Raw genomic sequence first — 25,916 nt, 5'->3', positions numbered from 1 at the left:
TCAGTCTCCTGCCTGCCTGGCTAGGTACCGAAACTCCCACGAGCTCCTTCCCTTTAGCTACCGGTTAATTTTTTTCAATTTTTTTTCTCCACGCTGGGGACCACACGTCTCGAATCGTCAGAAGTGACAACAAAGCTACTAGGTTGGCGCAGTGCTTCCGAAGCGAAATCCTTAGACCCTTCCCGGTATCGGTGGATATTGTCAGGGATCCGAAGGAGAAAGAGAGAGAGATAGAGGAGAGGGAAAAAAAGTCTGGGCAACCTAGGTAGGTACCTAGGCAGGTACCTAGGTACTAACTACGTACGGGCTGCTGCGCTTGCTGGGTGACACACCGTGACACCGGGCCTGCTTTTTCGCTTTTGCCCCGCGGTGTGCCTGTCCCCCTCCCCCTTCGAGGCCCACGTCCTCTTCCTAGTGGTTATCCCATCTCCCTTTTTCAACTCAACAACGAGGGGGAGCAGTGAAGGACAGTGCTGAATAGACTCCCTGTTCAACCGACGTCCTGCACTTGCTCCTTTCTGGCAGCTCGTTTTCCCTGTCACCTTTTTACTCGGTTCGAGTCTGCCGGCACGCTTCGAAGGCTGAGCGATATCTTGCTTTGGTACGGACGGTGCTCCACGAGCGCGCAACACGACAAGCGAGCGAAACAACCTGCACCTATCTCCCTCACCATCCTCTCCTTCTCCTCCTCCTCCTCCTCCTCTTCTTCACCGACCTTTGAGCCATATTCCTGGGGTTCCGCTCTCAAACTCCTCCCAGCGACGACCTTGAACAGCTTAAGCGGCTATCTCTCATACTACTGCCGGCCTCAATCTTTGCCATGATGGACTCTGCAGCGGCAGCAATGGAGATTTCCCACCATGACGCACCGGTTTCGCTGAAGAAGAGCCGTACTGCCGCATTAGAGGCTATGGAGGACATTGTCTACGGTTCCGTATGTTGCGCGCAGTTTCTCAAGGCTTGAAAACCCTCGCTGACGAAACATTTACTCCCCCACCAGGTCGCCGGCGTCGTTGGTAAATACATCGAATACCCATTCGACACAGTCAAGGTCCGCCTCCAGTCCCAGCCCGACAACCAGCCCCTACGTTACAAGGGCCCGCTCGACTGCTTCCGCCAGTCCATCAAGTCCGAGGGCGTCCGAGGGCTCTACCGTGGCATCAGCGCGCCCCTCGTCGGTGCCGCTCTCGAGAACAGCAGCTTGTTTTTCTTCGAACGCATCGGCCGCGCCGCTGTATACTCATCCGGCTGGACCCCCCAGGGTCAGGAGCTGTCCCTCTCCGCGCTCTGGTTCACCGGTGCCTTCTCCGGTTTCTTCACATCCTACGTCCTCACCCCCGTCGAGCTTGTCAAGTGCAAGATCCAAGCGCCCGCCTGCGCCGACGCCGTGGCGGCGCCGCAGTTGCGCCCGCTGCCCGTCATCCGCGACATCTACCGCCACTACGGCATCCGGGGCTTCTGGCACGGCCAGATGGGGACCCTGATTCGCGAGTCGGGAGGCTGCGCGGCGTGGTTCGGCAGCAAGGAGACGGTAACCAAGATGTTCCACGTCCTTAACGGGCGGGCGGTCAAGACCCAGGCCGAGAGGGACGTGCTGGCCTCGAACCCGCTGCCGCTGTGGCAGCAGGCGCTGGCTGGCGCCTCGGGCGGCGTGTCGTACAACTTCCTCTTCTTCCCCGCCGACACTATCAAGTCACGCATGCAGACAGCGGCTATCGGAGACGCGGCGTCCAGGAGGACATTTTGGCAGGAGGGCGCGTTGGTGTGGCAGCAGCATGGGCTGAGGGGGCTGTACCGGGGGTGTGGCATCACCTGTCTGCGTTCAGCGCCCAGCTCGGCCTTCATTTTCATGGTTTTCGACGGCCTCAAGCGACGTTTTCCTCTCCAATAGACTTTTCTATGTCTTTGCTTTTCGGGGTCTTTTTTATTTTTATTTTTGGGGTTTCCTCTCTTTGATATCCTAGACTTGGGCGGCGGTCATGGTCATTGCGGTGGTAAAAAGAAAGGGCTTTTCGATTTGTTCGGCACGGCATTTAGAAAGGCGCAACGGGACAGTTTCTGGTCGTATATATTACCTACATACATACATCTTGGGCAGCATGGCCTGGCTAGTGGGTGGCGGTCATGCAAAAAGTAAGGGAGGGTATGCAAGTGTGGATCTTTTGTGTTATTCTTGTCATGCATGGTCTCCGGATATTTCGATGCAGCGGCTACTTGGGTCGGTCGGTGGTGCTCCCCAAGGCTCTCGTGGCTCAGACGATACAGCAAAAGACACTGATCAAGTACATCTCTGTATCCAAGTCTTTGTCGGCAATGTGGCCGGCCTACCTAACTTCAGAGCGTTGGAAACATGGCTACATAGATCGAGGACTATACTGTGATGCTTGGGCACATGAGCGAGTTCTGTAAATTCGCCCTCGACTGAAGAACTCTCTGTGACGTCTGAACTGAGAATGACAATCTAGAACCCGACCAGAGCGAGTACTACGCGGAGCTGGAGTAGCCCAAAGTGTGTATCTTGAACAGGGTCCAAATAAACCCTGCGGGGTGTATTGGGAGATGAGAAGAGAATAACAACCCCCCCCCCCCGCTACTTCTGTCCATGACGGTTACAGATGTTTAAGACGACAAGTTGAGTGGCGTTGTGGCATTTCTTTCCGCCAAAAAGGAGGGGAAGAGATCTTCCAGGACCGAAAGATTCAATCAGTCTCGAAATTACCAATGGACTCTCTCTACTACCAGTTGGTCAAACGAGATGCACAAGACGGATGTGGTCGCGTGCTTTCCTGCTGGATATAAGAGCGCTCCTCCTGTAAGCCTCGGCTCAGGCCTTCTTTCCAATGCAATGTAAGCCGGTGAAGTCACATCAAATATTTGCAGCCGGATATGATCGAGAACTCAAACGTGAATTTCACTCTCATTGAACGATGCTATTCGAGAAAAATGCCTACCCCAGCCATGAAAACGCCATTTCAATACTTACATCGCGACTCCCCCTTTCTTCGTCGCGCTGGGGTCCGCAATTTCACGACGGACATAGCACTACTGCTTCTTGTCTGCGGCAGCGGCGGCGCGCTCCTCGGCACCCTTGAGGTCCCAGTCATTCAGGTACCCCGCGCCGGCACAGAGGTAGGTAGCGAAGGAGAGCCAACCGAGGTAAGGGACGAGGCAGGCGCCGGCGACGGCGTCCACGGAGCCCCAGAGGTAGGTGAGGTAGGTGTTGACGCCGAGGAGGGCGACAATGTCGACAGTGGCCTCGATGGGGCGTTTGAGGCCGAAGAAGAGGGGCATCCAGATGAGATTAAGGCCCAGCTGGATAGTGTAAAGAGTCGCGCCCTGCTTGGTCATGTTGATGTGCTCGATGGAGGAGAAGGGAGAGAGGCCGGTGTTGATGGCGCGGTGTGCAGCGTAGCCCATTAGACTGTAGTGGTTTTTTTGACGTGTTAGTTGCCGCATACTCATCGGCAAGAAGGACAAGACAGAGATGGGGTTGACATACCCGTAAAGGAGTGTCCAGGCCGGACCAAAGACCCATGGGGGAGGGCGGTAAGGGGGGTTCTTGATTGCGGCATAGGTTTTTTGCGTGGCTTTGGCTGTTATATATGAGTGTCAGTTCTGCGATATGGTCGTTCACGACGCGCCTGAAACTTCTTGGTGACTTACGTCTTGTAGAGTAGCCAACGGCGGTTCCCAAAGCTATGGGGAGCAGGATCGAAGCCGCGGCATTCTCGAAGACCTGGTGGGGTAGGGTCAGGGCCGGGATAAAGGTTGTCATGTTGCCGAAATCAGTGGTTGTTAGCTTTGGGTGTGATTTAGTTGGTGTCGACTGAAGGCGGATGTCAGAAAGAAGTTCGGAAAGCTCGCAAAGGTGGTTTTAAGGTAAATTGCCAGTCCGACTGGAACATGCGATGGGTTGAGCCTCGGGGCGGGTCCCAGCCCGACCCGCGAGAGAGCTATCCTTTTACAGAGCAATGACGCAATGCATCGAGTTTCCCTCACGAATAGCCGATCTTATTGGCAATCATCTATAAGTTGTAAGTTGTGACGCTCTGCTGCGCATCCTGCAATGCCATCCCTGGCGACCTAAACAATATCACAGCAAACGTTATAAAAACATTCAAACCAACGCAAAGTGCATGAAGAGATGTCACGGTGTTGTTGGCATTTGAGCTGGACCCTGACAGATGGAGTCTCGGGTGGGCGTGTGCCTCCTGTTGCTACAGGGGTGAAGCTCTGGAGATCGCTGGGGGATCGGCCGGCGTTGTTCTGCAGCTCCAGCATTTCGTCCAGGCGAGTTAGCCCGCCGGCTGCAGCCACCTGTGTACTTCAACTGGGGCCTAGGATTTTGGGGTCATTCGGTTTGCTAGGAAGGTATGGTCTTGTGGTTGTAGGTCTTACTACCTTCCGCGGATAGATGCACAACCATCATGCTTTCTTTGGAAGTATTCCATAGCACTTCAGCCTAGGTAGGTAAGTAAGGTATGTAGGTACAAAAGACCCCCTTCTTAACCAATTGACCTCGAAAAACAACTTCAGCCGGCAGCAACCCTGACCACAGACACAAAGCCTCCAGCAAGCCCTTAGCTCTGCGAGACAGATATGCACTTAAGAGTGCTGACAATGCTACCGAAGATCCTCCGAAATCACACTAACCCCCCTTAGGCTTCAGTGGACCCATTCCAGCCGACTCTTTGTTCCACGTCCCGGTCTCTGTGTCTCGTCGTCCTTCCGCTAAGTCAACCTTCCCGTCCGTCTTCCATCTTTGCCTCGTGCATCCCAAAGTCCCCTTCAGCTTTGGATCACGACAAGATCTTGCGTCCCATCGTCGAGGCATTTGCTCTCGCAACCGAAATAGTTCGTTCTTCCCTTTTTTTCTGCATCATCTTTATTTGCCGCAGCCTATTGTTCCCTCCATCACCTCGAATCAATTCAAACACCTCCATTATTCCTGTCTTCCCTCCCCCCTAGACAACCCGTTCTTACTCCCACCTGACTCCCTGTTCAAGTCCTCCCCCCCGTTTGTCAAATCATTTTCAACCGGCCTCAATTGGCGCCATATATTTCTTCTCTCGTTTGCGCCGTCATCATCATCGTTACAGCGGCGGGCCGGGGTTTTCCAATCATATTTGCCTTTTGGCAATTGCACCATTTTTACTGCTTGCTGGCTACCCTCCCGACTTCTCAATTCTGTCTCTTTTCTCTCGTTTCCCTCAGAAGTCATCCAGTATCCCACGTGCAGAATGACTCTCTCTAACCGCAATCGCGTTGCCAAACAACAGGCTTCCTCCTTTCCTTCCTTCCATCGAGCCAGCAGACGAAATCACATGAGCACCAACCACGCGGTTACCCGACGCGGACGCGATACTTAATCAGGCTTTACGGCCAATTCTACCGAACAGAGACGACACACACCCTCCACAGTCGCTTTGTCGCGTCAGATCCAAGATGGATTCGTACTCTTCTCACCGAGACTCCTCTGCGCGCTCGCCGGGCGACAGGACGTGGAGCAGTCGCGACGATACACGAATCAAGGAGGAGCGGACCGACCCCTTCTACCGCGGTAGATCTCCTGGTGCGTACTTCTCCTATATATTCTGTCACTTCAATTGGATTCTTGGAAGGTCTCCTTCCTACTGCTTCCCAAATTGGAGGCTTGTCGTCGCAAACATGGATGGCCATTTACTTACAACCCTTCGCAGGCCATGAGCGCCAACACCGTGATAGACGTCGCTCTCGATCCCCGGCCGCCATCGACCGTTACGAGCCAAGGGGTCGCGGTCGCGATGACTATGCCGGTCCTCGGGATCGTGATGATCGCCGCGAACGGAGAATCACGTCGCCGCCGGCCAACATCGACCGCTACGTCCCCGGACAGGACAGCAGCGCCCCGACGCCACTAACCGTCAATCCGCTCGCGGACCCGGTCAAGCTCCCCTACCAGGTTGGATTCTCATACTTTGGCGAATGGTGGAGAATGAACGAGAAGATCAAGGAGGAGAAGGAGCGCCAGCGCACTGGTCGCCGTCGCGAACCCGATCGCGTTCGCGGCCCTCGCGAAGTGCAAGAAGAGCGCGAGAAGGAGAAGGCCAAGATTCAGCTCGCTTATGACGCCTATAAGGAAGAGCTTCAAGCAAAGATGGCGCGAACCTTTGTTGCCGAGCACAAGAAGGAACAGTGGTTCCGCGAGCGCTATGTGCCTGAGATTCGCGATGCTTTCAGGTCCCAGCTCAACGAATTCCGCCGAGGCGCCTACAGCCAGTGGGAGCAAGATCTCGAGTCCGGAACGTTTGACGACTTCTCTCTCGAGGGCATCCCAAAGAGCGAGACGAACGGCCTCGGTGGCCTCGTGGAGAAGGAGGAGGGCGAGGCAACCGCCGCCAACGAGATCCTCGGAGTTGGTGATCTTGTGCCGGCCAATGGCTCTGACATCAGAGACGAGAACCTGTATCAGCCAACCCTTCTCATCAAGACCATTGCGCCTCACGTCAGCAGACAAAACCTCGAGACATTCTGTAAGGAGCATCTTGGCGAAGAAGAGGGCGGCTTCAAATGGCTTTCTCTTTCGGATCCTAACCCCAGCAAGCGGTACCACCGCATTGGTTGGGTTATGCTTCACCCTTCTTCAGAGGTTGCTCCTGCTGTTGTCGATCGCGTGGATCCCAAGGACGAGGAGGGTGATTTGCCTCTGAAGTCGCCGGCTGTTGTCTCAACTGCGGAAAAGGCTCTGGACGCGGTGAATGGCAAGACTGTCAAGGATGAGGTCAGAGGCGACTTCGTCTGCCATGTCGGCGTGCACAACCCTCCCAGCAACCCTCGAAAGAAGGCTCTGTGGGATCTCTTCTCCGCACCTGAGCGTGTTGAAAAGGACTTGAACCTCGTCCAGCGACTTGTCAACAAGTTTGAGGAAGACTTTGGCTCCGATTTTAACGCCTTGTTGAAGATTGAGGAGAGAGTCGACGACCTTAAGAACGGTGGCCGTCTCCAACCTGCTGCTGGCGCGACCAAGAAGAAGCAAAAGAAGGAACGCGATCTCGACGTCGACGATGGCATGGAAGATGGAGAAGATGGTGCCGTTGACGAGGACGAAGATGAAGGTGCTGTGGAAGAGGACGACACCGACGATGAGGAGTTGATTGTGAAGAAGAAGCAGCTGGATCTCATGATCGAATATCTCCGACGCGTCTACAACTTCTGCTTCTTCTGCGTCTTTGAGAGTGACTCGATTCACGAGCTCACTCGCAAGTGCCCCGGTGGTCACTTGCGCCGCCCGAGAAGCACTCTTAGCACCTCCGCCAAGGCTGTCGCGCGCGCCAGCGCCAACGGCGAGCCGTTCCCCGGAAAGAAGCGCAGCGAGATCGAGGAAGAGGGCGAGGCAACCGAGATCGACAAGAAATTCCGCAGCACCACTGGCAAGGCAGAGCAGCAGCTTCTGCGCGCCTACAACTGGGTCAAGACCTTTGAGGACAAGATCTTGCAGATCCTTGAGCCTGAGACGGCAGACTTGCGCAAGCTTGGAGGTCGGCCAGTTGAGGACGCCGTCAGTGATGAACTCCTGAAGTACGTCAAGCAAGAAGACGAGCACAAGTGGAGGTGCAAGGTTCCCGAGTGTACCAAGCTGTTCAAGGAGGAACACTTCTGGCGCAAGCACGTCGAGAAGCGCCACGGCGATTGGCTTGAGAGCATTGAGCAGGAGGTCGGTCATCTTAATAAACCCCGCGCGGAGCCCGGCTAACCTACTACACAGTTCCACCTCATCAACGCCTACGTCATGGATCCCTCCCACATTGCTCCGTCGCGAACGGATGCCAACTCCAACGGCCACTTCCCTCCCGCGAACGGCCAGTCGGCGACTGGAACCCCACGTGGCTTCAACTTGCAGAACTTCACCATGAACGGCATGATGCCTATTCCGGGCTTTCCCATGCCGCCGGGTGGTTTCCCGCCATTCGTTGGCGGTGGTCACCCTGGTGTGCAAGCCGGATGGAACGCAGGCGGCGATGACCGCGGCGGCCCCGGCCCCATTCGCCGTGGAGGAATGGGTGGCGGCCGTGGCAACTACCGAACCGGGCCCTATGACAGACGCCCGACCCCCCGTTGGGACGGTGGTATTGGCGGAAGAGGACGCGGCGGTGCCGGAAAGTGGGGAGACGGCGCTGCAGGAGGAGCGGCTGTCGGACCCCGTGAGGCCACTCAGGGGCGCAGCCTCAAGAGCTACGAGGATCTCGACCACGTGGCTGGCGGCGGCGGTGGTGAGCTGAACTATTAGCACAAGAAATACTCACACCGTTTGGATCGCCACGAATCGATGGTCAAAAAGGAGGAAAGAAAATAGTTGCATGGGTCATCTGACAGCCTTAGATGACAAGCGGCTGGAACAGGAGCGCAGGGGTTCGCGCTCTCATCTCATTTTTGCCTTTTATTTCCTACAACAGAGGAGTTGCACACTCATTGGGCATATTTGGCTGTACTTTGTAACATAACAGAAAATCCGGGGCTAGCTTGGGACTGCGAATTCGGATTGGGTTTTCTTTTAGCACCATTTTGTTTTCTGGCCTTTGACTCGCGTGACTCTCACGGCCCACCTAGATAGACCCTGTGGTCTTGAGACTGTTCTTTGGAGAAGACCATGATGATAGGTTCTGCCACGCACACATCCATCTGTCTCACCGTCATCTAGAGTGATTTATAAATATGGTGTGAGATTGACACACGTCTGAGCTCATCTGTAACTGAACTCGACGTAAATAGTGCCAAAAATAACGACAAAAAGACATGCAACACCGGGCATTCGCCGGTCGTCACCGACCCGACTACTACTCCAGCCCTCACTGGTTTATCGATGGGAGAGCGGACGGGATCCCGAGTTCTCCAGTGGGTATGGTCGCATGTGTATGGTATGGCTCGAAGGCGGTTTTTGGCGGTTTGGCGTGGATGTGGCGGAATGAGCAACGCTTGGATGTGCAGGTGAAGATCTGGGCTGGCGAGTAGCCAGGCACGGTGTTTTGCTAGTTGGTATTGTGGATTTTGGACCGGGGAGGATTTGCCAGCTTTTCTTGTTCACTCTTGGATGTGACAGATTCAAGTAGTTCGTGGTAACGGAAGGTGAAGGGGGTTGGCGTCCTAGGATAGTGATGTTGTCTACGATGGAGCAGGGATGACGACGTTGAAGATGATAAGCGGGCTCCGTTTATCCACAGTCTAAGATCTATCTTGCAGTTCACAGGATATCCAAGCCTCGGGACCATGATTGTGGCCGAAAGCTTGCCGTATGTCTCGTAGACTCTTGGAGTTGGGCAAGGTTCAATATGGCAGGTTAGAGGTACTGCTGGAGGCAACAGGCCAGTCAAAGATGAGTCAAAATATCAATAAAATCTAGATTATATGAGCCCCCCTGAGCTTTTATTTATTCAAATTATGCTCAGTCGGCCGTGACCTTTGCCTCTTAGTTTCCAGAGTCCTCAGTTGCACAGAAGTCAATGTGTCATGAAAAGACATTTGTCTTCCCCCTTTCTCGAGTTGTCCGAACCACAAGTCTCATCTTTTTGAAATTGGCTTGATTCCGTACTCAGACGTGTGCTCCATGAACCAAGAGCATTTGGGCAATCTCCAGGTGATCTCTCGTTGAAACATCGTTAAGAGCTGCACCAAAACGGACGCTTTGGACATGAAAGGCTGTTTAGGTACTCCTAAATCATGGAGCAGACGTTAGTAGCTTGCGAAGGAGTCAAAAAAGGAGAGCTCTACTTGAAAGCTCGGGGACATTTGTAGTTGGGACACCTGGTAGCATTTCTCCCACTGTCGATTCGAATCCATTGAAACACGTCCACTCCGAGGGAGACGGCGCTTACGTGGCAATCAGAACTCGGAGAGGGTTTTCAGACTGCGCCAAAGTCCAAGTGAATTCGGGTCTCGTAGGAAATTGGCGGCGGCTGTGGCAATGACTTGTGAAGCCTGGTTGGGCCGAACCGCTCGGCATTGGGGCGCAAAACATATCCCTTGACCGAGAAATGAGCCAGCTGAAGGACACGACTTTCTCCTGTCACATCTAATGAGTCTACAAGAACGAAACTGGACTCAGAGGCTGTAAAGCAGAGGAACGAGGCATGTGTGCAGACAGCTCGTTGGACTTGTTGAAAGAACGGCATGTGGCAGTTGTAAGGTTAGTGGCTTGTCCCCGTGATAGGCTATCAGACATGCACATAAAATCATCTATATGAGTGCTCTTTCCAGGCCCGCATTGATCTTACGAACCATACACGATCTCCTATTTGCCTGCTTTTGCGTCGCACGGCATCGCCTCATCACAATAGCTCTTACGGTCTCAGGAAACATGTCAGTAGACGTGGTACTAATAGCTGAAATAGTCGGATCAGGGCCGTCACCTGGCGAGAACAGAATATGGCCAAATCCTCGGTAAATTTCACAAAGCTGCATGGCAGCAGGCCTCCCTTCAGCAACAAAGCGTCGACTCAATGACTTGGCATTGAGTCGACGCTGCAAGGTTATGACACTAGGTAAGCTGGGAAGTTCTGCCTCGAGGAGTCGTGGCGGTCGTTGACGCCGCAGCGGGCCATATACAGCTGGCTTGTCATGCTGAGCGTCTCTTTCCGTACCGGTGATACCATCGGGCATAGCGGTTGATGCGTCTGTTACAAGATAACATAAGAGCAGTGACGACACAAGCCGACAGTCACCCGGCGAGTAGCTCGTTAATTGGCATGTGTTTTATGTTCCACTGATGTGCTTCTGCAACACGGCAAGTATTGTGCTTGACTTGGAGTGACCTCAGCAATGGCCCATCCCCGACGAAGCAATCTGGAAGCTGCTCACATCTAGAGCTGTAGTACCGGCCCTTTTGCAAAGCCGGCGGCCGGCGCAAAGCCAAGTCAAGCGATTAGTTTCAGACAGTGCAACAAGCGCCCATGTCAGGATAACCAACGCCAGATCGACGTTCGTAGCCGTGTCTCATAAAAACGAAACCGAACAAGGGGACCAAGGCTCATCTCAACTGACTGAAGTTCCACGCAACAATGCCTTGTTCCGGTAGCATTTCTTTTATTTTAAAAAGGCTCGGCTCCCAATCCGTTTAAAACGTCGTCCATGATTTTAAAAACACACGTTTCCCCTTTTCATTATCCTTGCCGTAATTACATAAACACGGATACGGATAGATGGGACCCCCCCTTTCATTCCTCTGCCCTGAAAAAAACAAAGATGCCCGACGGTTCCCCATCCTTGTACCCCTCCTATCCCCTCATGTCACAGGTATTCTTCACCCGCACGAGGTATCGAGAAGGGTACGGAGGAACCTGCACCAGACAAAGGCAAAGCCCTCATTGACTGACTGCTCAAACGACAGACCCTCCCACCTCAAGCGTCATCACCCTCGAACGTTTTTTGTTTAGTCGTCGTTGTCCGTCCGCTCCTTGGGCTCTCTGGGCTCTCTGGGCTCTCTGGGCTCTCTGGGCTCTCTAGGCTCTCTAGGCTCGCGCTGCTGGTTGTTGTCGCGACGTCCCTGGTTTCTCTGCTGACGACCACCGCTCGCACCACCCTCGTTACCCGGGTTCTGGGCCTTACGCTCGGCCTCCTGCGCCTCGCGTTCCTTCTGGGCCTTGGCGTTGGCCTGCTCCTTGCGGATGACGTCGTGCAGGTTGGAAAAGGTGCCCTTCCACGAGTCGAGACGGGTGGCGAGCTCTTGCCATTGCCGCGTGCCAAATACGCGGTAGGTAACCTTGTGGACAAGGAAGACCTGGTCCTGCTGAGAAAGCTTGCCCTCAACGAGGCCGGCGCGGATGACGTCGATGGCCCACATCTCGACCTCCTCGGCGGGAACTTGGAGGGCCTTTGCGACAGCCGAGTACTCGATGCGGCGCGAGGTCGTCTGGGCGGCAAGGGAGGCGAAGGTCAGGAGGCGCATCTTGCGGTGGAGCTTCTCGTGGTCGAGCTTCTCCTTCTCGATGAAACCCTCGTGCTCGTCGTTGAAGTCGTTGTAGTCCTCGAGGTCCTGCTCAGCGAAGATGTCGAGAAGTTGCGAGTAGACAGGATGGGTTTCCGACAGGTTCTGCACCGAAGGTATGCTGCGGACGTCGGTGAAGAGGTAGTGTGTGTTGGACAACAGGGCATCGCGGACGGCGCGGAGGGATAGCCTCTGGGCGTCCTCGGAGCCGATGTCCTCCTTGTCGTCGGCGTCAAAGGTGCGCAGGGCCTTGAGAATATACTCGTAGCTCTCCCTTTTCGAGGAGGCAACCCCACAACATCAGCATTTCTGTACTTCAAGGCGGTGTCGGGTTTGCGCGACACAAGATCCGGATCTTCAAAAACTCACTCATCCTTGCCAGCCTCCTTGGCAACCTCGGCAATCTCCTCGTACATCTGTCTCTGGAATTCCTCGCCGGTGGCCCACTCCTCGAACCAACTGGGAAGGTGCTTCAGGTAGGGCTCGATGGCCTCGAACATGGCGTGCGACTTGAGAAAGCGCAGGATGGCCATAAAGACGTTGAATCGGATCGGGTTCTCGGGGGCGATGAGGTTGAAGATGGTGCTGAGGGCGTTCAGGCTCAAGCCGACGCCGTTGACGGGGCTTGAGGCGATGGGCTTGCTGAAGGCTTGGCACAGGGTCGGCAGGTGCTTCTTGGGGTCCTCGGATTGAAGGACGAGGTGGACCATGAGGTTCGAGGCGGCCGTGAACTCCTTCTCGGGCACAGACGACAGCGCCGCCGACGAGCGCACAAGCTTGCTCAGCACCTCCTCCTTCTTGGCCTCGTTCTCGACCAAAGGCTTGACCTCATCGGCGATGTGGAGGTAGTCGGCCATCTCGCGGGCCAGCTCCTGGAAGGAACCATCCACGAACAGCAGCTGCGGCTGCGCCTGTTGCTTCGCTCCCGCCGCCATGATTCCGGTCTTTTGGATTTGGAGGGGGGTTTGGGTCGACGAAGGGAGGGGGGGGGTGGGTGTGGGTTTCGGGGGGGACAGGTCGTGGTGGTTGTATGCGGTTGATCGGAGGAAAGAAAAACCAAAAAGAGGAGGTCAAACCCGGAAAAAAACAGACGGCCGAAAATGTGAAAGAGACTGGGCCTGAGAGAGACTGAGAGAGGGGTGTGTCGTTTGAGAAAACGGAGACAGGGGTCGGTCTGTCGTGCGGTGAGTCGAACTGCCTTCGATTTGCGAAAGGCCGTTCGGGTCAGGTCGTTGGATGGAGGGGTGTTTGGTGGTGGGCCACAGGGCAATTTTTTCTGCCACCAAATTTCTGTGCGAGCAGATGCCGCTAACACGTTTGTGGAACTCTAGGCGAAGGCGGTGAGGACCAGGCTTGCGCCAGGCCTGTTCCCAGGCGGGGTACCCTGGGGATTTTGGGCTGAGGGACTTTACTAAACCAAGCCGGTCGTACTCCCATCAGGGGATAAACGTTTTTATTACTTATGGAAGATGCGGCATTGTGTGTGTTTTTCTATTTTTCTTCTTTGATTGTCACTTTGGCCTAGGATCAAAGGTACGTTGAGTGAGTAATGGAGAGATCCGCTGTAAACTGTCAAGGACATGTCGTTGTTCCGGCCCCGCTCCGCAGAGGTCTTCGGTCAGCCCCGCCAGGCGCCTGGTCTACCGCCCCGTTTCTGGCCCGGAGCCCGCGTGGCTGCCGTTGTTTCCGCTCTTTCGTCCCAACTCGGTCAACAACAACAGGGGACGCGGATCCGGGAATGAATGCTACCCTAGGCGGCGAGATTGCGCGGTTTCACAACGTTGTTGTTTGCACACCGGGGGCGAACGAGACTGGCATCGCTCGGACACGCATCAGCAGGAAACGTGGTAATTATTACTGTCTGTCTGAATCGGACCCGTTTCGACCAAGGACAATATCAAACTCCTAACTTTTGCCCATCCATGCTCGCATGTCTATAGCGGCCGTCCAGCATGTTACCAAAGGTTCCATCTCCCGCGCTCATAACACCAGCAGAAAACCCAATGAAAAAAATCCGTGCTGCAAGCCCAATACACATTACCTGAGCGTGTCCAGACCGGGAATCAGGAAGCCCTTAAATTCAAACCATTGCTGGGTGTTATCCTCTGACACACCCCGTACTCGATGCTCCCTGTTCGTATTGCGATTCGTTTTCGGTATCGCCAGCCGACTCCCAGTCAAATCCGACACGGACCTCGCGAACGATGCCACTGTCTGCGGCCTTCTACTTCTTGCCGTTCTTGTCCTTGCCGCCACTGATATCCTCCTTGGAGTACACACTTTCGCCGTCGGTGCCAAAGAGTGGCTGGTCGCCCTTGCCACCCATTTCGACGAATTCGCTCACGTTCCGTTCTCCGTGGGGATCAGTTTCCTTCGGCGCCATCTTTTTTGTGTTCTTAGCATAGATGTGGACGGGCTGTTTGCTGTCCCCAACGGGCGGCCTGGTAGCGACTTGTACCGAGTTCAACGAGCTCAGTAAAGTCCGCTCTCTAGTAATACCTCGCCGGTGAACTTCCAAGCCTTGGATGCCGCCGACCAGGCCATCGGTGCTGTCATTGACACCCGGCTGATTCTGTGTCATCCAGGGGTGGTTGAGGCACTGATCAACAGTGTAACGACGTTCGGGGTCGACGACCAGCATGGAGTCGATCAAGTCAACTGGTCCAGCTTGTCAGCACCTGCATTGGTAACCCATCCATCTAAAATGTACTTACGAGCGGGGTCTCCGACGGAATCCCAATACGGGGAAGGATAGTCGAAACGTCCGTTCTTGATTTGTTGCGACAACGTAAAAGGAAAATCGTTCGAGTACAGCTCATCCGAGAACGGCGGGAAGCCACACAGGCAGATGTAAAGCACCACACCAAGAGACCAGATATCCACCGCTTTGGTGTACTTTCGGTGCCTACCCTCGGCCAAAATCTCGGGTGCTACATAGCTAGGCGTACCGCACAAGGTTGTGGTGAAAGACTCCTCACCGATAATCTTCGCCAAGCCAAAGTCGGCCAACTTGACGTGGAGATCTTTGTCAACCATCAAAATGTTCTCGGGCTTGATATCACGGTGTACAATATTGCGGTCGTGCTAGTTCTTGTTAGCTGGCGGCCCAGAAAGACATGCTCGGTCAACATACCAGATACTTGATGCCCTGGAACAGTTGTTTGAACAGCTTGCGCGATTCATCCTCGCTCAGCTTCTGCTTCATGACAATGAAGTTAAACAGCTCGCCTTCGGGCGCCAACTCGAGTACCAAGTACACAGCGTTCCGCTCATTGAACGTGTCCTTTAAGCAGAGGACATTGGGGTGGCTCACGCCCATGAGAACTGCGATTTCTTGCTGTAGCCCCTCCTGCTTCGACCTCTCATCCATGCCGGCAGTCTTGGTGAAGATCTTGACGGCGTACCTTTGGCCGGTGGATTTTTCAACACACAAAAACACTTCGGCGAAATGGCCCTTGCCGAGCTTCTCCAGCAGCGTATACTGGTTCAGAAAGGCGCTGGATTGCCGGGTCTTTGGGTATCGGAAGATGAAACGGGCCTTGTCAATGACAGCGATTTCGTCCTGTTCCTGAAGCTCTCTTCTCTTGTTCCGGCCTACGTTGGCCTCGTTTACGAAGGTTCCGTTGCTAGACAGGTCCTCTACGATGGCCACGTTGTCGCCACCCTTGTTCTCGGAGAAGATAAGGCAGTGCCGATTTGAAACAATGGGGTCGTCCACGACAATGTCTGCATCCCGTCAGCGTCGTAATCGACTTCCAGTGGCAGATTGAACTTACCGCACTCTGGGTGACGTCCGATCAAGTACCCGCCCGAGGCAACCCCCTTCACCTTTGTGCGCTCGTAAGCCTCCTCCTCCCTTTGCAGAGCCGACTTCCCCTTATGGTCCTTAGCCGTCAAGTCTTTTGCCGCTTCGACGGTATCTGGCAACGGGCAAGCAGCTCTCTTCTTCATGACGACGACCTTGCCATATTTCGTGTCGAGTGGGAATAAATAGCCCCAGACGCCCTCCTTCACCTCATCCTGGACCTCATCCGAAAGGGCGTCCTTCGTCTCCTGAGGGTATTGCGAGAAGGCCTGCGTATCCTGCGGCGGCGACGAGATATTATTCACGGCTTGCGATGCATCGTCCTTGTCGCGATGGTTCACCTGGCTAGGTCGTCCTTCCGGGGGCGTTGCGGTGGGCTCCTTGTAGATTTCGTCTGAATCGACCCTCGTAACGGGGGAGGGAAGTTGGTGCTTGTTGGAAACCGGAGTCTTGTCGTTTGGTTCGGGCGACAACCTCTGGGAGCGGCGGGGTTTCTTCGCATCCAGGTCCGATTCTGGCAGAGAACCCTTTGGGAGGGAAAGACGGTTTAGGATTGCACACCAGAAGGCCGGACAGATCAACAGGCGACTTACTCTAGTTCGTTTCAATTGGCTCTTTTCGGATTGAGGAGCCATGACCTCGGATGGGAAGATGATGGTCTTGGTTTGATTCGTGAGAGCGACGAGGCAGCAGCAAGAGGCGAGCAACGCAGGTGATGATGATCGATGGGTCCCCGGTAGTTGCGACGGTCCCGGTGTGACAAGCGAATACAGCGAGTCGGGTTATGCACTCAACTCTATGGGGGATAACTCAAGCAGATACGTGTGTGAATGTGATACCGAATTGGCGATGATGGAGTTGCTTGGGAAGTGTTGCCTAAGGTAAGGGATGGACGGCAAGGCTCCGAAATAATAAAGCAGCTTGCTCAGAAAAGGCAAGTCCCGAGGAGGGAGCGTGGTGCAGCCTAGAAATGGGGGAGAGCTGCTACGGGAATCGGGATCCCCAAGTGGAGCGCAGGTCAGCCTAGGAAGTGGAAGAACCACAGTGCGCTGGACTGCTGGCTAAAATCGGCGGTCTGTGTCTGCAGGCTTGCTTTGCGCCTGCACAAGCTTGAGGTACCTGCTGTGCTGGGGCCTGGGGGGTCTGTTGCCAGTTTGGGGGATCTGATCTGCTGTGCCGAATGGCAATGGCGATGCCACCTCAAGCCGCTGGAGGAATGACAGGGTCTTGTTCCTCCTTCTCTCGGGATCGGGGGGGGCCGCCGTGTGAGAGAAGTGGGCCGCCCGGGCTTGCCTCGACCGACTCCTTCTGTTGGTTCGCGGAAGCCTAGAAAGGCGATCCTCATCGGTCCTTTCTCCCCAAATCCAAGTGATTATCGGAGCGAACGTCCCTATCGCTCGGGTGGGGTGGGAGGCAGAGAGTTGGCCGGTTTCACCTTCGGCAGAAATGAATAGAGGTATTCCGTGTTATGCTCAATCAACCTGTGGTCCAATCTTGTGTCCAGCTGTCCGGTTCCTCTCAGTGTTGTGAATGTACTTGAATCCAACAATAGAGAGACTATGATCGATTTCTCAGGTTGATGACAATGTCGGTGCTTCGTAGGAAAAGAAAGAAGGGGTTGCCGGGGGGGATGGTGGAAGACAGATGCTCGATTAGTTCTTTCTCCTCGACCAGGCCGCCCAAGTAGTTGAGGAGCGCGCTCAGTTAGAACAACACCTTCTCCTCCGCTATATGAATGCGCCTCCCGATCGTGATGGCTGAGCAGACAGGCAGGCGCCCTTGCACTCACTCATACAACACGAGGCGCGTCAGATGGTTGGTTATCTCCCAAGCCCCACACTCCCTTCTATCACTACTACCTACGCCCCTGGGTAGTTTACCTACCTAGGTAAGGTAGGTGAGGTGACCATATTACTTCCAAGTGGCGGAGAACGAACCGGGTGTGTCGTGTGCCATCACTAGACACCTCTGCACCATCGTCTACAGTCACTCACCAGCGGGCATGAATCGAACGGCCCACCGCCCGTCGCTAACACATATGATGACCATGATCGAGATCTCGACAATTCTGGTCAGTCGTCCCTTGGCAAAGAGAACCCGTCAGAACCAGACTGCCAGGCCGCCAGTCCGCCAGTCCCCTCCCTTCCGTTCCGCATGTCTTTAATAGCTTCCGTTGAACGCAACCAGCTTATGCGAACGCTCTCGCTGTCACCCCGACTCGCCAACCGAGACATAGGGTCATGCGCCACTCCCGACAAGCAGCGTGCCCCTCCAAGGGGATCTTTGATAGAGAGCGAAGATGGGGCTGGGGGCCGCCATGTGACCTCGTACCCAGTTCGTACCCTGCTCCATTCGCTATCTTCACCGTAAGGTATGGTGTAGCTTTGCTGTAAGCCATGGCGCTAAAGTCAGAAGCGTGTTTACATGTATGCCGACGCCCACGTGGGTGGCTCACCTGCTGCCAAGCGACTGTCGCACACATATATCGTGGCTTTACCTCGCCGACCCTGTGTCTTGTTTTTCTTCTGGCGCATCCTTGGCCGCTCCCGGCTTATGTGACAAATACACCGAAGTTATGACATCCATACAAAGTGTCCGTATTCATTATTGCTTGGTGTTCATCATCTCATTACTATTACTATCCATACATACAGACAAACACACGCGCAACAGCTGTCTCTACTCCCGTACCCTCCTTGCTTTTTCCAATCGAGGACTACTCCAATGTAGCTGTTCGCAGCCGACTTCCGCCATGAAAGAGTACACGTGCTACATGAGAGAACGTGGCCTCGTCTCCCCCTTCGTGATCCATAATGTACCTGGGCTTTCACGCGGGGGAACACTAGACCCTCGACACTTAATACATCTGCTGGTAACCACAGTCAAGTACGCCAGTTGTTCCTCTCAGCCTTCCAGCTAGTGCCAAAATGTTTTTCATCCGCCGTCACAATCAAAGTCGTAGTCATCTGTTGATAAGTGGACTTCAAGAGAAGAACTGCGTCTCACGTGCATTGCAGCAGCGAGGCACAAGTTCAGCTGCCCTAGCCGCTCGAAACAGGTAGGTCGCTACCTTTCCGGAATCGGGCTCTTAGCCAGACGTCCTCCTGCGCTCACTCTCTTTTGTAGCCGCGCATCCCGCTCCCGCTGGAGCTTTTCGTTTGGACTAAGGTTGCCGGGTAATGATCCGACACCATCGTTCGAGAACCCTGTATTCCGTCCTCGTTTCTCTTCAATGTACAGCTGTGCGCTCCGACTGAGTGGGAAAGCCGGCATCGTAGACGGTATTTCTGCCCCGTTCTGAAGGAGCATCTCTGCCACCGGGAACGGCACGGCTCTGTCCGTCTCAGGGGGTTGCCCTGGAGTGGGAGAAGGCGATGCAGGATCGGCAGCCGCAAGAGCCAAAAAGACTGCGTGCGTTCCGCGAGATCTATCTGTAACGTTGGGGCTGGCTCGCAAAGCTAGTGCGTAAATCACCTGCTGGATCTCGTTCTTCTTGATGGCCGCCAGCAGGGTATCTTCAGGAGTAGGGTAACGTGAGAGCGTCGCCGAGATCGGCTCAACGTAGGCCCTGTCGACATACTTGGCTGTGATAAATCTCAGCCGCTGCTCTCGCGTTGCCTGAGGAGTCGGCTTCAATCCGGGTTCCAGCCTCGATTCCCATATCATGTTAGACACCCTGTTCCCAACAAGAAGCAAAAGCTCGACAATATCAGAGGTGAACGAGTTGATGTCCAAGGTCAGAGAGCGCACTTTGCTGATATGCGTGCCAAGAGAGCGATGAATGCCGCTACATTCGATGCAAAGAATGATGGCCAGGTTGATCGAAACCCACTCGACCTTTGTGCCCGATCCGCAGTCAGCGCACCAGCAATTGCCTTGGTCGTTATCCCGAAGTAGTTGCAGCAACTTGTCGGGGTTTTCGTCGTAAGTCGAACTGGTAGACCTATGCGTGCTGGGCCGAGCACCGACAGTGATTCGGCGGACGGGTGCGCTGTTTGAATTCGTGTGATGATGGCTGTTGTGTCCGACGGAAGGGCTCTTGCCGGTGAGAATCGAGCCGATGTCTCTCTTGATGTGGCCTGAGTCGCTTGGAGTAGATTTGTCTCTCATGATGCGACCCTCAACTGCACTCTGTAGTGCATTGTTGATGGCCGTGATCCAACTGTTCATGTCCTCTTCAGATGTAGCTTGGTAGACGCGCTTAAACTGGGGCGTAATGACTTCGAAGCAGAACCGCCGTTCTGCATTGCGAGCCTCTCTCACGGAAGCCATTCTCAGGTCGATTGGGTCGTTGTGTAGATCCAACCTCTGTTTCCAGTTACTATACTCCGAGAGCTTGCCTTGGTCGAGGACTATCCAGAATCTGTTGCACGTCAGAGTGGGAACCATGTTGGGGACTGGTTGAATAGACATACTTGTGCCAACCCTGTTTGTTCAGGTTGCGTGGGTCGACGTGGTTGCTGCCGGCCTTGCTCAGAGACCACAACAAGCCCTCTTTACGCTGGGCGCTGCTGCTGGCACTGGAAAGCTGTCCGTAGTCTTTTTCCTCCAAGTCACGGATGCCCTTGAATTTTGACGCTTGGGCAGGACTCCCAACCGAAGAGTTACCAAGACTGCCTGGCGACCTGGACAGCTCAGGAGATGCCATGGCCACCGAAGGATTTGAGCCCGACGACAGCCCAATCTTCAGTTGCGATCCTGTGCTGTCGGCGCGACCTAAATCGCTGTCGGAGACGGTTGCGTTGCCGTTTGAACTCGTGACTTGACCGGCGCTGGTACCTGGTGCAGGCGCAGGATCCGGCTCGTTGTACGTCTGGTTGCTCTTCTCGAGTAGTCTCCTCTTCTCTTCTCGTTCACGCCGCTGGTATTGATACTCCTTGTCGGCCTCTTGCACCTCGCTCGAGAGCGCCTCAAGCTGGGGTAGTAGAGTGTCGATCTTCTTTGCCGCCTCTAGGAAACTCTTCGTCTGAGCATCGGCGTACCTCGTAAGGTGTGATAGCACCTCCTGCTCCTTCCTACCACCATGCAAATCTTGCATGAAGCTTGAGTAGTCAAATCGCTTGAGCTCAAAGTTGCGGCGCTTCGTCTGGTACTTTGAGTCGCTTTCGGCCAGCTTCTTAGCCTTGACTGAGTCGTGACGCTGGCCGAGATACCTCGAAACGTAGGCATAATAATCCTTGCTCTCCTCCTCGAAGTCTCGTTTCTTCGATTCGGCCTGTTTGATATCTACCGTGTAGAACTTGTCCAGCGGGTCGATCACAATGCGCTTGAGATTGACTGTGTTTGTTCGCTCATATGAGAGGATCTCCCGGGCAATCTTGTCAAAGTAGTGTTCGATAGCTGGCTGTACGGCATTGGCGTTTGTTGACGAGGCTTCGCGAAGGGTATCGATGAATTCGGAGAAGTTTTTGTTGGCTTCCACCTGAGCTTCGTGAGCTTGCTTAGCCATCTTGAGCACGCGCTTCATCTGTGTTCGCATGTTGCCCGTTTTTTGTTCCAATGCCTTGATCGTTGCTCGGAAGACCGGGCCATCGTCTGGCACAAGGACATCATCTGTTGGTTTGGGGCACGCGACATCCACTTTGATCGGTTCTTGCGGTGTTTGTGGCACAGGAAGTATGGTGCTAGAGGAGAAGTTGCCTGGTAAGGGCGACAAGGGCTCGTCTAACTCAGCATTGCTGATTCGAGAATCGACGGATTGAGAAGAGGGCACTCGGATTTTGGGGGGTGCGGTCAAGAGGAAGGGGGGAGACGGCGAGTTGGGGTGGCTAAGAGGCAAAGCCGGGTCTATCTAATTGTCAGCCGCAGAAAGCGAACGAAGTAAAACGTTAATAACCTACTCGAGACCCAGTAGGAGAAACTGGCCAAGGTATGCAAACAGTGATTGCGGGGGTCGTACTCGACGAACTGCAATTATGTGAGCACATGTTCTTTACTGGAACGGACCGGTGAGTTACACACGCTGCAAGAGTTCCGCCATCCACCGCCCCTATCCTCCATGTTCTTTGGCGGCTTCCATTTCCAAGTCCATTCGAAGGATACGGAGGGAGTGCCTCCCGTCCCAAAGTCGCCTACTAACTCGACGTTGGAGTTCTTGTGTAGGTTTGGGTCCGCATGGAACTCGCGTGTGACGAGATTCTCTACCTCGCGCTGTGTCGAGGCGTAGACGTAGGTCAAACCACTGATTTGGGTATCGACCGTGGCGACGGTGTCAGTGGTGCCATTGGTGACGAATTGCTGTCCTTGGCGAATGACAAAGGTGAAGGTAAAGACTAGCTCGTCGTCGTGGGTGAGCTTTAGTATGAAACTCGGGATGCCACCGGGGCTCGAAGCGACTTCAGTGTCCTGCAAGAACGAAGATCAGCACATATCGCTCGAGAAGGAAGGAAGAGGACGGGTTCAAGAAGGTGTCTGTTTGCGCTGACGAACCTGGACAAATTCTATGGGGCTGCCGTCGCCTAGTGGGCGCGAAGCCGATACTCTAGTGGCAGGAAAAGAGTTGGGAACGATGTTTATTGACGAACGCCTTCGTGGGTTCGAGATGACGAGGGAGGATATGGATACTGTGTGTTGAACGGTTAGCTGGAGCGAAATCCACGAGACTGCATGCATGAACAGGCGACCGGGACGAGGGGATGGGTGGGAGACCGCACGTCGATTCTGGTCTCTAAGATAGAGCGTGGACCCATCATCGGGCTTGCTGCTAACGATGCCCATGTTGAAATATTGATCACCGGGGGGGGTTAACGGCGCATGGAAGTGGAATGTGTTGGAGGTGAGGCAGAGGGGACGCCTCTGAGATGGTCGTCGGGCTTCGCAGCGCGGGGTCGCAAGTTGGCCAGGATCGTGGACATTTGGCGACGCAAGACAAAGTCAAGCCACACCCACAGGGTCGGCGATACGAGACTGTAGACTGCGCGCAGCCAGGTTTGAGATGCTGCCGAAGGCGACGACGGCCTGAGCGAAGAGGGTAGCAGTAGTGGGGTTGAGGCGGGCGACGCGATAGCGACGGCTGCGGCTCTCCAGATGGGAGGAAATGGAATGTGAGGTAAAATGCCAGCAATGCGGTGGTAGTTGTGAAATGATGGAAGGGGAATGGATAAAAGAGTCATGAAGATGCGAAGGTTGAAGGTTGCGATATTCGATGGAGGGTGGATGCATCACCTGCTGGGTTGCGGCACGTCTGCCTCAGAGGCCTGCCGTTGTCGCCGGTTCTTGCTGCTGCTGCTGCTGCTGCTGCTTCTGCTCCCTCCCGTCGTCGACGTCGTCCAGTCCCGCAATCAGGTTCAGGGCACTTCATCCGCCGCGGCTATTCACTATCGGAAAAATGTCACAAGTACAAAAGAAATGCGGGTCAGACTTTCCTGGCTGGGCTGGGCTAGGCTTGTCATTCCTTGGTCTGGAGTAGAGATGTACTAAAATAAAAGTAGGTAAGGTCAGGTACCATGCCACCTCGTCTGAATCGGAAAGGTACGCGCTGTAATAACGGAGACATGCCCTGGAGTACGGATACTAGGTACTGCATGTACATTGTGAGTAGGCGATGTGGGAGGCTCTCCTCAAGTTACCTTCCCCGTTCTGACGTTGAATCAAGCCCACTTGGTGCTCAAGGTTGGCAAAGACGAGATTGGCGCCGATTTACATTTTATCCCGACCCTTGTCGGCTGGCATCATATCCACCCGGCCTCTCTCTCCTGCAGAGTGCAGTGATCCTGCATCATTGAAGGCGAGAGTGGCAGGCAGGCATTCACCACCGTGTCGGCCATAGCACGCACGTATTACATGCGTACAGGCACGTGGATAAAGTAAGCTGAGCCCTCGCGAAGTCCCAGCTTGCTCCTACCAGCACCAACATCAGGCCCCCCCCCCCCCCCCCTATTTTTTCACTTTCAGTTTCATGTGCCTTCGATTTGGGGAATTGAACGGCATCCAGGACCCTTAGCACGGCGGCCTCTTTCTGATCTCACGTCTTTAGCGATCTTCGGGTGGGGTCAGCAACCCACTGTCTCTCGACAGTTGACCAAAGCGCATGGGATCACCACACCACCATCACCACTACCACCGCCGGCCGCCGTCGCTGGTTTCTACGTCGACAAGCGCAGACGCTTACTGGATGCGCAACGTGTTTGAACAGCGCTACCTCCGCACTCTCCACCCCGTGGTCTTTGCCCCTCTTGATTTGGGGAATCGCAGCCAGCAAGGCGACATCCTGTTCAAGTACTGACTCGTGAGGGTGTTCGGCCGTATCTTACGCCTTGGAGATGCGACCTCGTCTCTCGAGCGCGGCAACTAACCATTTGATTTGAGCCTGTCTGGTCTAGAAACTCCAAAAACCAGAGAGTCGCAAATCACCAGCCCGACATGTCGACATACAACAAGCTGCAAGCTTCCAGCAAAACATGCCTCAGCATTGCATCAAGAATGGGGGGTAGGGGTTCAGTAGGAGGGGGTTTGGTGAGGGGCTTCCCAGTCAAGTCAGACCGTTATCAAAGTCAATCGCTGATCCGGGATCAGGACATTGGGCATCATCCGACAGACATGCAGGCGACAAGAGACTTTGCGTCTGTTAATTCAGTCCAGTCACTTGACTTTACTATAATATAAGCCTTTGTGCCATTCGGAAGCGTTTCTGGCTGGCTTCTCTTGGGACAATCTGATTCCAATTGACCCCCGCGACTCTCGGACAATAAGAGACCATAGAACCGTTTCAGAGTCCCCCTCAGAGTCTAAGAGCAAGAGCATGGCTGCGTGGCTGCGCAAATGTCAGCAGTCAGCGGCCGCCATCCGCCATCAAGCGCGAAGCTCATATTATGTCATGCGGCCATGACAACGGACGGGTCCCTTGACGGTTGTTTCTCGACTTGCCAGCATTACCTTTGGCTCTCTCGCCTTCGTAGGCCTTTCTTTCTTAGTGCCGGTAAATGCAGCCCTCGACTCGTGACTGGCCAGCAGCGACCAAATTCTTCTCTTTACAACGTAACCTTTTTCTCTCTTCTCTCTAGGCGTTGCATTGGGCGATATTCTACTAGTTTATTACGGCTCACGCACCCGGCGGACTCAACCATGTGAGAGATAAACAATGGACCATGCGATCAACCGCCCGTTTCCTAGCGGCAGACAAGGAACATCCCTCGGGCCAAGATTAGGACGGATGACATGGTACAGAAAATGTTGGCTCATGGGCGTTTGCTCTCATTACTTGCAGTCTGTGTTGTGGCAGCTTAGGAGCAATCTGTTACTCCTTCGCCGAAACGCGTCGTTGATCTGCTCATCTTAGCTTGGAATAGTATCATTCAACCCTAGCACCAACGGTTACGGGGAACAAGGCATTTATAAGTTACTGACCGAAAGAATGTACCTAAGTAGTACCTGCCAAGTAGCAGATACAGAGTGTGATAAGGACAGGGAAATGAGGAGCTGCGCATGACGGGCCGGACATGCGCGTTCAGTCCGCTCCATCTCTGGTCCGGACGAACCACTGATTCGTTGGCATGGAGGCCACGGAGATGTTCTTGGGCTTCTTCGGTTGGGGGAGGTAGTGGAGAATGAAGGAAAATTGAAAGGGGGAAAAGGGCCGGATCCAAACAGTCACACCAATAAACATTCAATGGCACAAAACATGAGCTCTGTGATGCCGTTATCTCCCTTGGTCGCGTGTGCCTTTGGTTGTGACCTTGACTGACCTCTAATACTTATTGGCGAGTCTGAGAAGCGAGTGCTCAAGCCAAGCAAGCGGTTTGTAAAAATGAAAAGAAAGAAAAAAAACCCTGTCAAGGTCTTTGTCGTATTCTAGACATGGAGAGAGGGACTCATATGGGCGGTTTGCTATTCAACAGATCTAGGTGGAAAAGGCGTCGAGACCAAGTCAATCAACGAATGGCGCTGGAGCCCCAGGCAATTTCCCCCCTTCGTCTGGAATCTCATGACAGGCCACGGTGATGATGCTTTTATTTTCCTTTAGGCTTTGTTACACCACAACCCACGGCTACTGTCACGCACCCTGCACAGGCACAGAATGCACTCAACCCAAGCAGCAGGCTGTGGACATCACATAGCACTTCTTGATATCTGTCCGCCTGCCAGAGCCCCCTAAGGTTGGCTGAGCTGTCGTATCGTCAGGCCAGAAGTGCAGTGACCAGTGGTCCAGCCCCGTCC

At 54.3% G+C, this 25,916-nt stretch overlaps 6 protein-coding genes across 6 annotated transcripts; 2 read left to right on the top strand and 4 right to left on the bottom strand.

Moving 5' to 3' along the window:
- Positions 1-820: 820 nt before the first annotated feature.
- On the top strand, positions 821-1,891 carry CH63R_00785 (Amino-acid transporter Arg-13; the record flags this gene model as incomplete). The annotated part of the gene is made up of 2 exons (XM_018295760.1): positions 821-934; positions 1,001-1,891. The coding sequence occupies 2 exons, from the start codon at positions 821-823 to the stop codon at positions 1,889-1,891; spliced, it is 1,005 nt and encodes a 334-aa protein (XP_018164122.1).
- A 1,151-nt stretch (positions 1,892-3,042) lies between these two features.
- CH63R_00784 (TspO/MBR family protein) lies at positions 3,043-3,775 on the bottom strand (the record flags this gene model as incomplete). Its single annotated transcript, XM_018295759.1, has 3 exons — positions 3,043-3,421; positions 3,500-3,593; positions 3,664-3,775. 3 exons carry the CDS (start codon positions 3,773-3,775, stop codon positions 3,043-3,045), a joined length of 585 nt encoding a protein of 194 aa, XP_018164121.1.
- Positions 3,776-5,445: 1,670 nt separating this feature from the next.
- On the top strand, positions 5,446-8,266 carry CH63R_00783 (Arsenite resistance protein Ars2; the record flags this gene model as incomplete). The annotated part of the gene is made up of 3 exons (XM_018295758.1): positions 5,446-5,572; positions 5,700-7,693; positions 7,745-8,266. The coding sequence occupies 3 exons, from the start codon at positions 5,446-5,448 to the stop codon at positions 8,264-8,266; spliced, it is 2,643 nt and encodes an 880-aa protein (XP_018164120.1).
- Positions 8,267-11,401: 3,135 nt separating this feature from the next.
- Positions 11,402-12,891, bottom strand: CH63R_00782 (Eukaryotic translation initiation factor 3 subunit M; the record flags this gene model as incomplete). The annotated part of the gene is made up of 2 exons (XM_018295757.1): positions 11,402-12,230; positions 12,326-12,891. 2 exons carry the CDS (start codon positions 12,889-12,891, stop codon positions 11,402-11,404), a joined length of 1,395 nt encoding a protein of 464 aa, XP_018164119.1.
- Positions 12,892-14,180: 1,289 nt separating this feature from the next.
- CH63R_00781 (Serine threonine-protein kinase chk2) lies at positions 14,181-16,396 on the bottom strand (the record flags this gene model as incomplete). Its single annotated transcript, XM_018295756.1, has 5 exons — positions 14,181-14,614; positions 14,671-15,040; positions 15,090-15,682; positions 15,733-16,288; positions 16,355-16,396. The coding sequence occupies 5 exons, from the start codon at positions 16,394-16,396 to the stop codon at positions 14,181-14,183; spliced, it is 1,995 nt and encodes a 664-aa protein (XP_018164118.1).
- A 2,431-nt stretch (positions 16,397-18,827) lies between these two features.
- CH63R_00780 (PH domain-containing protein) lies at positions 18,828-22,478 on the bottom strand (the record flags this gene model as incomplete). Its single annotated transcript, XM_018295755.1, has 5 exons — positions 18,828-20,124; positions 20,177-21,548; positions 21,602-21,668; positions 21,723-22,106; positions 22,191-22,478. The coding sequence occupies 5 exons, from the start codon at positions 22,476-22,478 to the stop codon at positions 18,828-18,830; spliced, it is 3,408 nt and encodes a 1,135-aa protein (XP_018164117.1).
- Positions 22,479-25,916: the final 3,438 nt, after the last annotated feature.

Source organism: Colletotrichum higginsianum, chromosome 1 (genome assembly GCF_001672515.1).
Source record: "Colletotrichum higginsianum IMI 349063 chromosome 1, whole genome shotgun sequence".
Taxonomy (NCBI): domain Eukaryota; kingdom Fungi; phylum Ascomycota; class Sordariomycetes; order Glomerellales; family Glomerellaceae; genus Colletotrichum; species Colletotrichum higginsianum.
The sequence above is the reverse complement of the archived record's forward strand: the minus strand, read 5'-3'. Positions and strand labels throughout refer to the sequence as shown.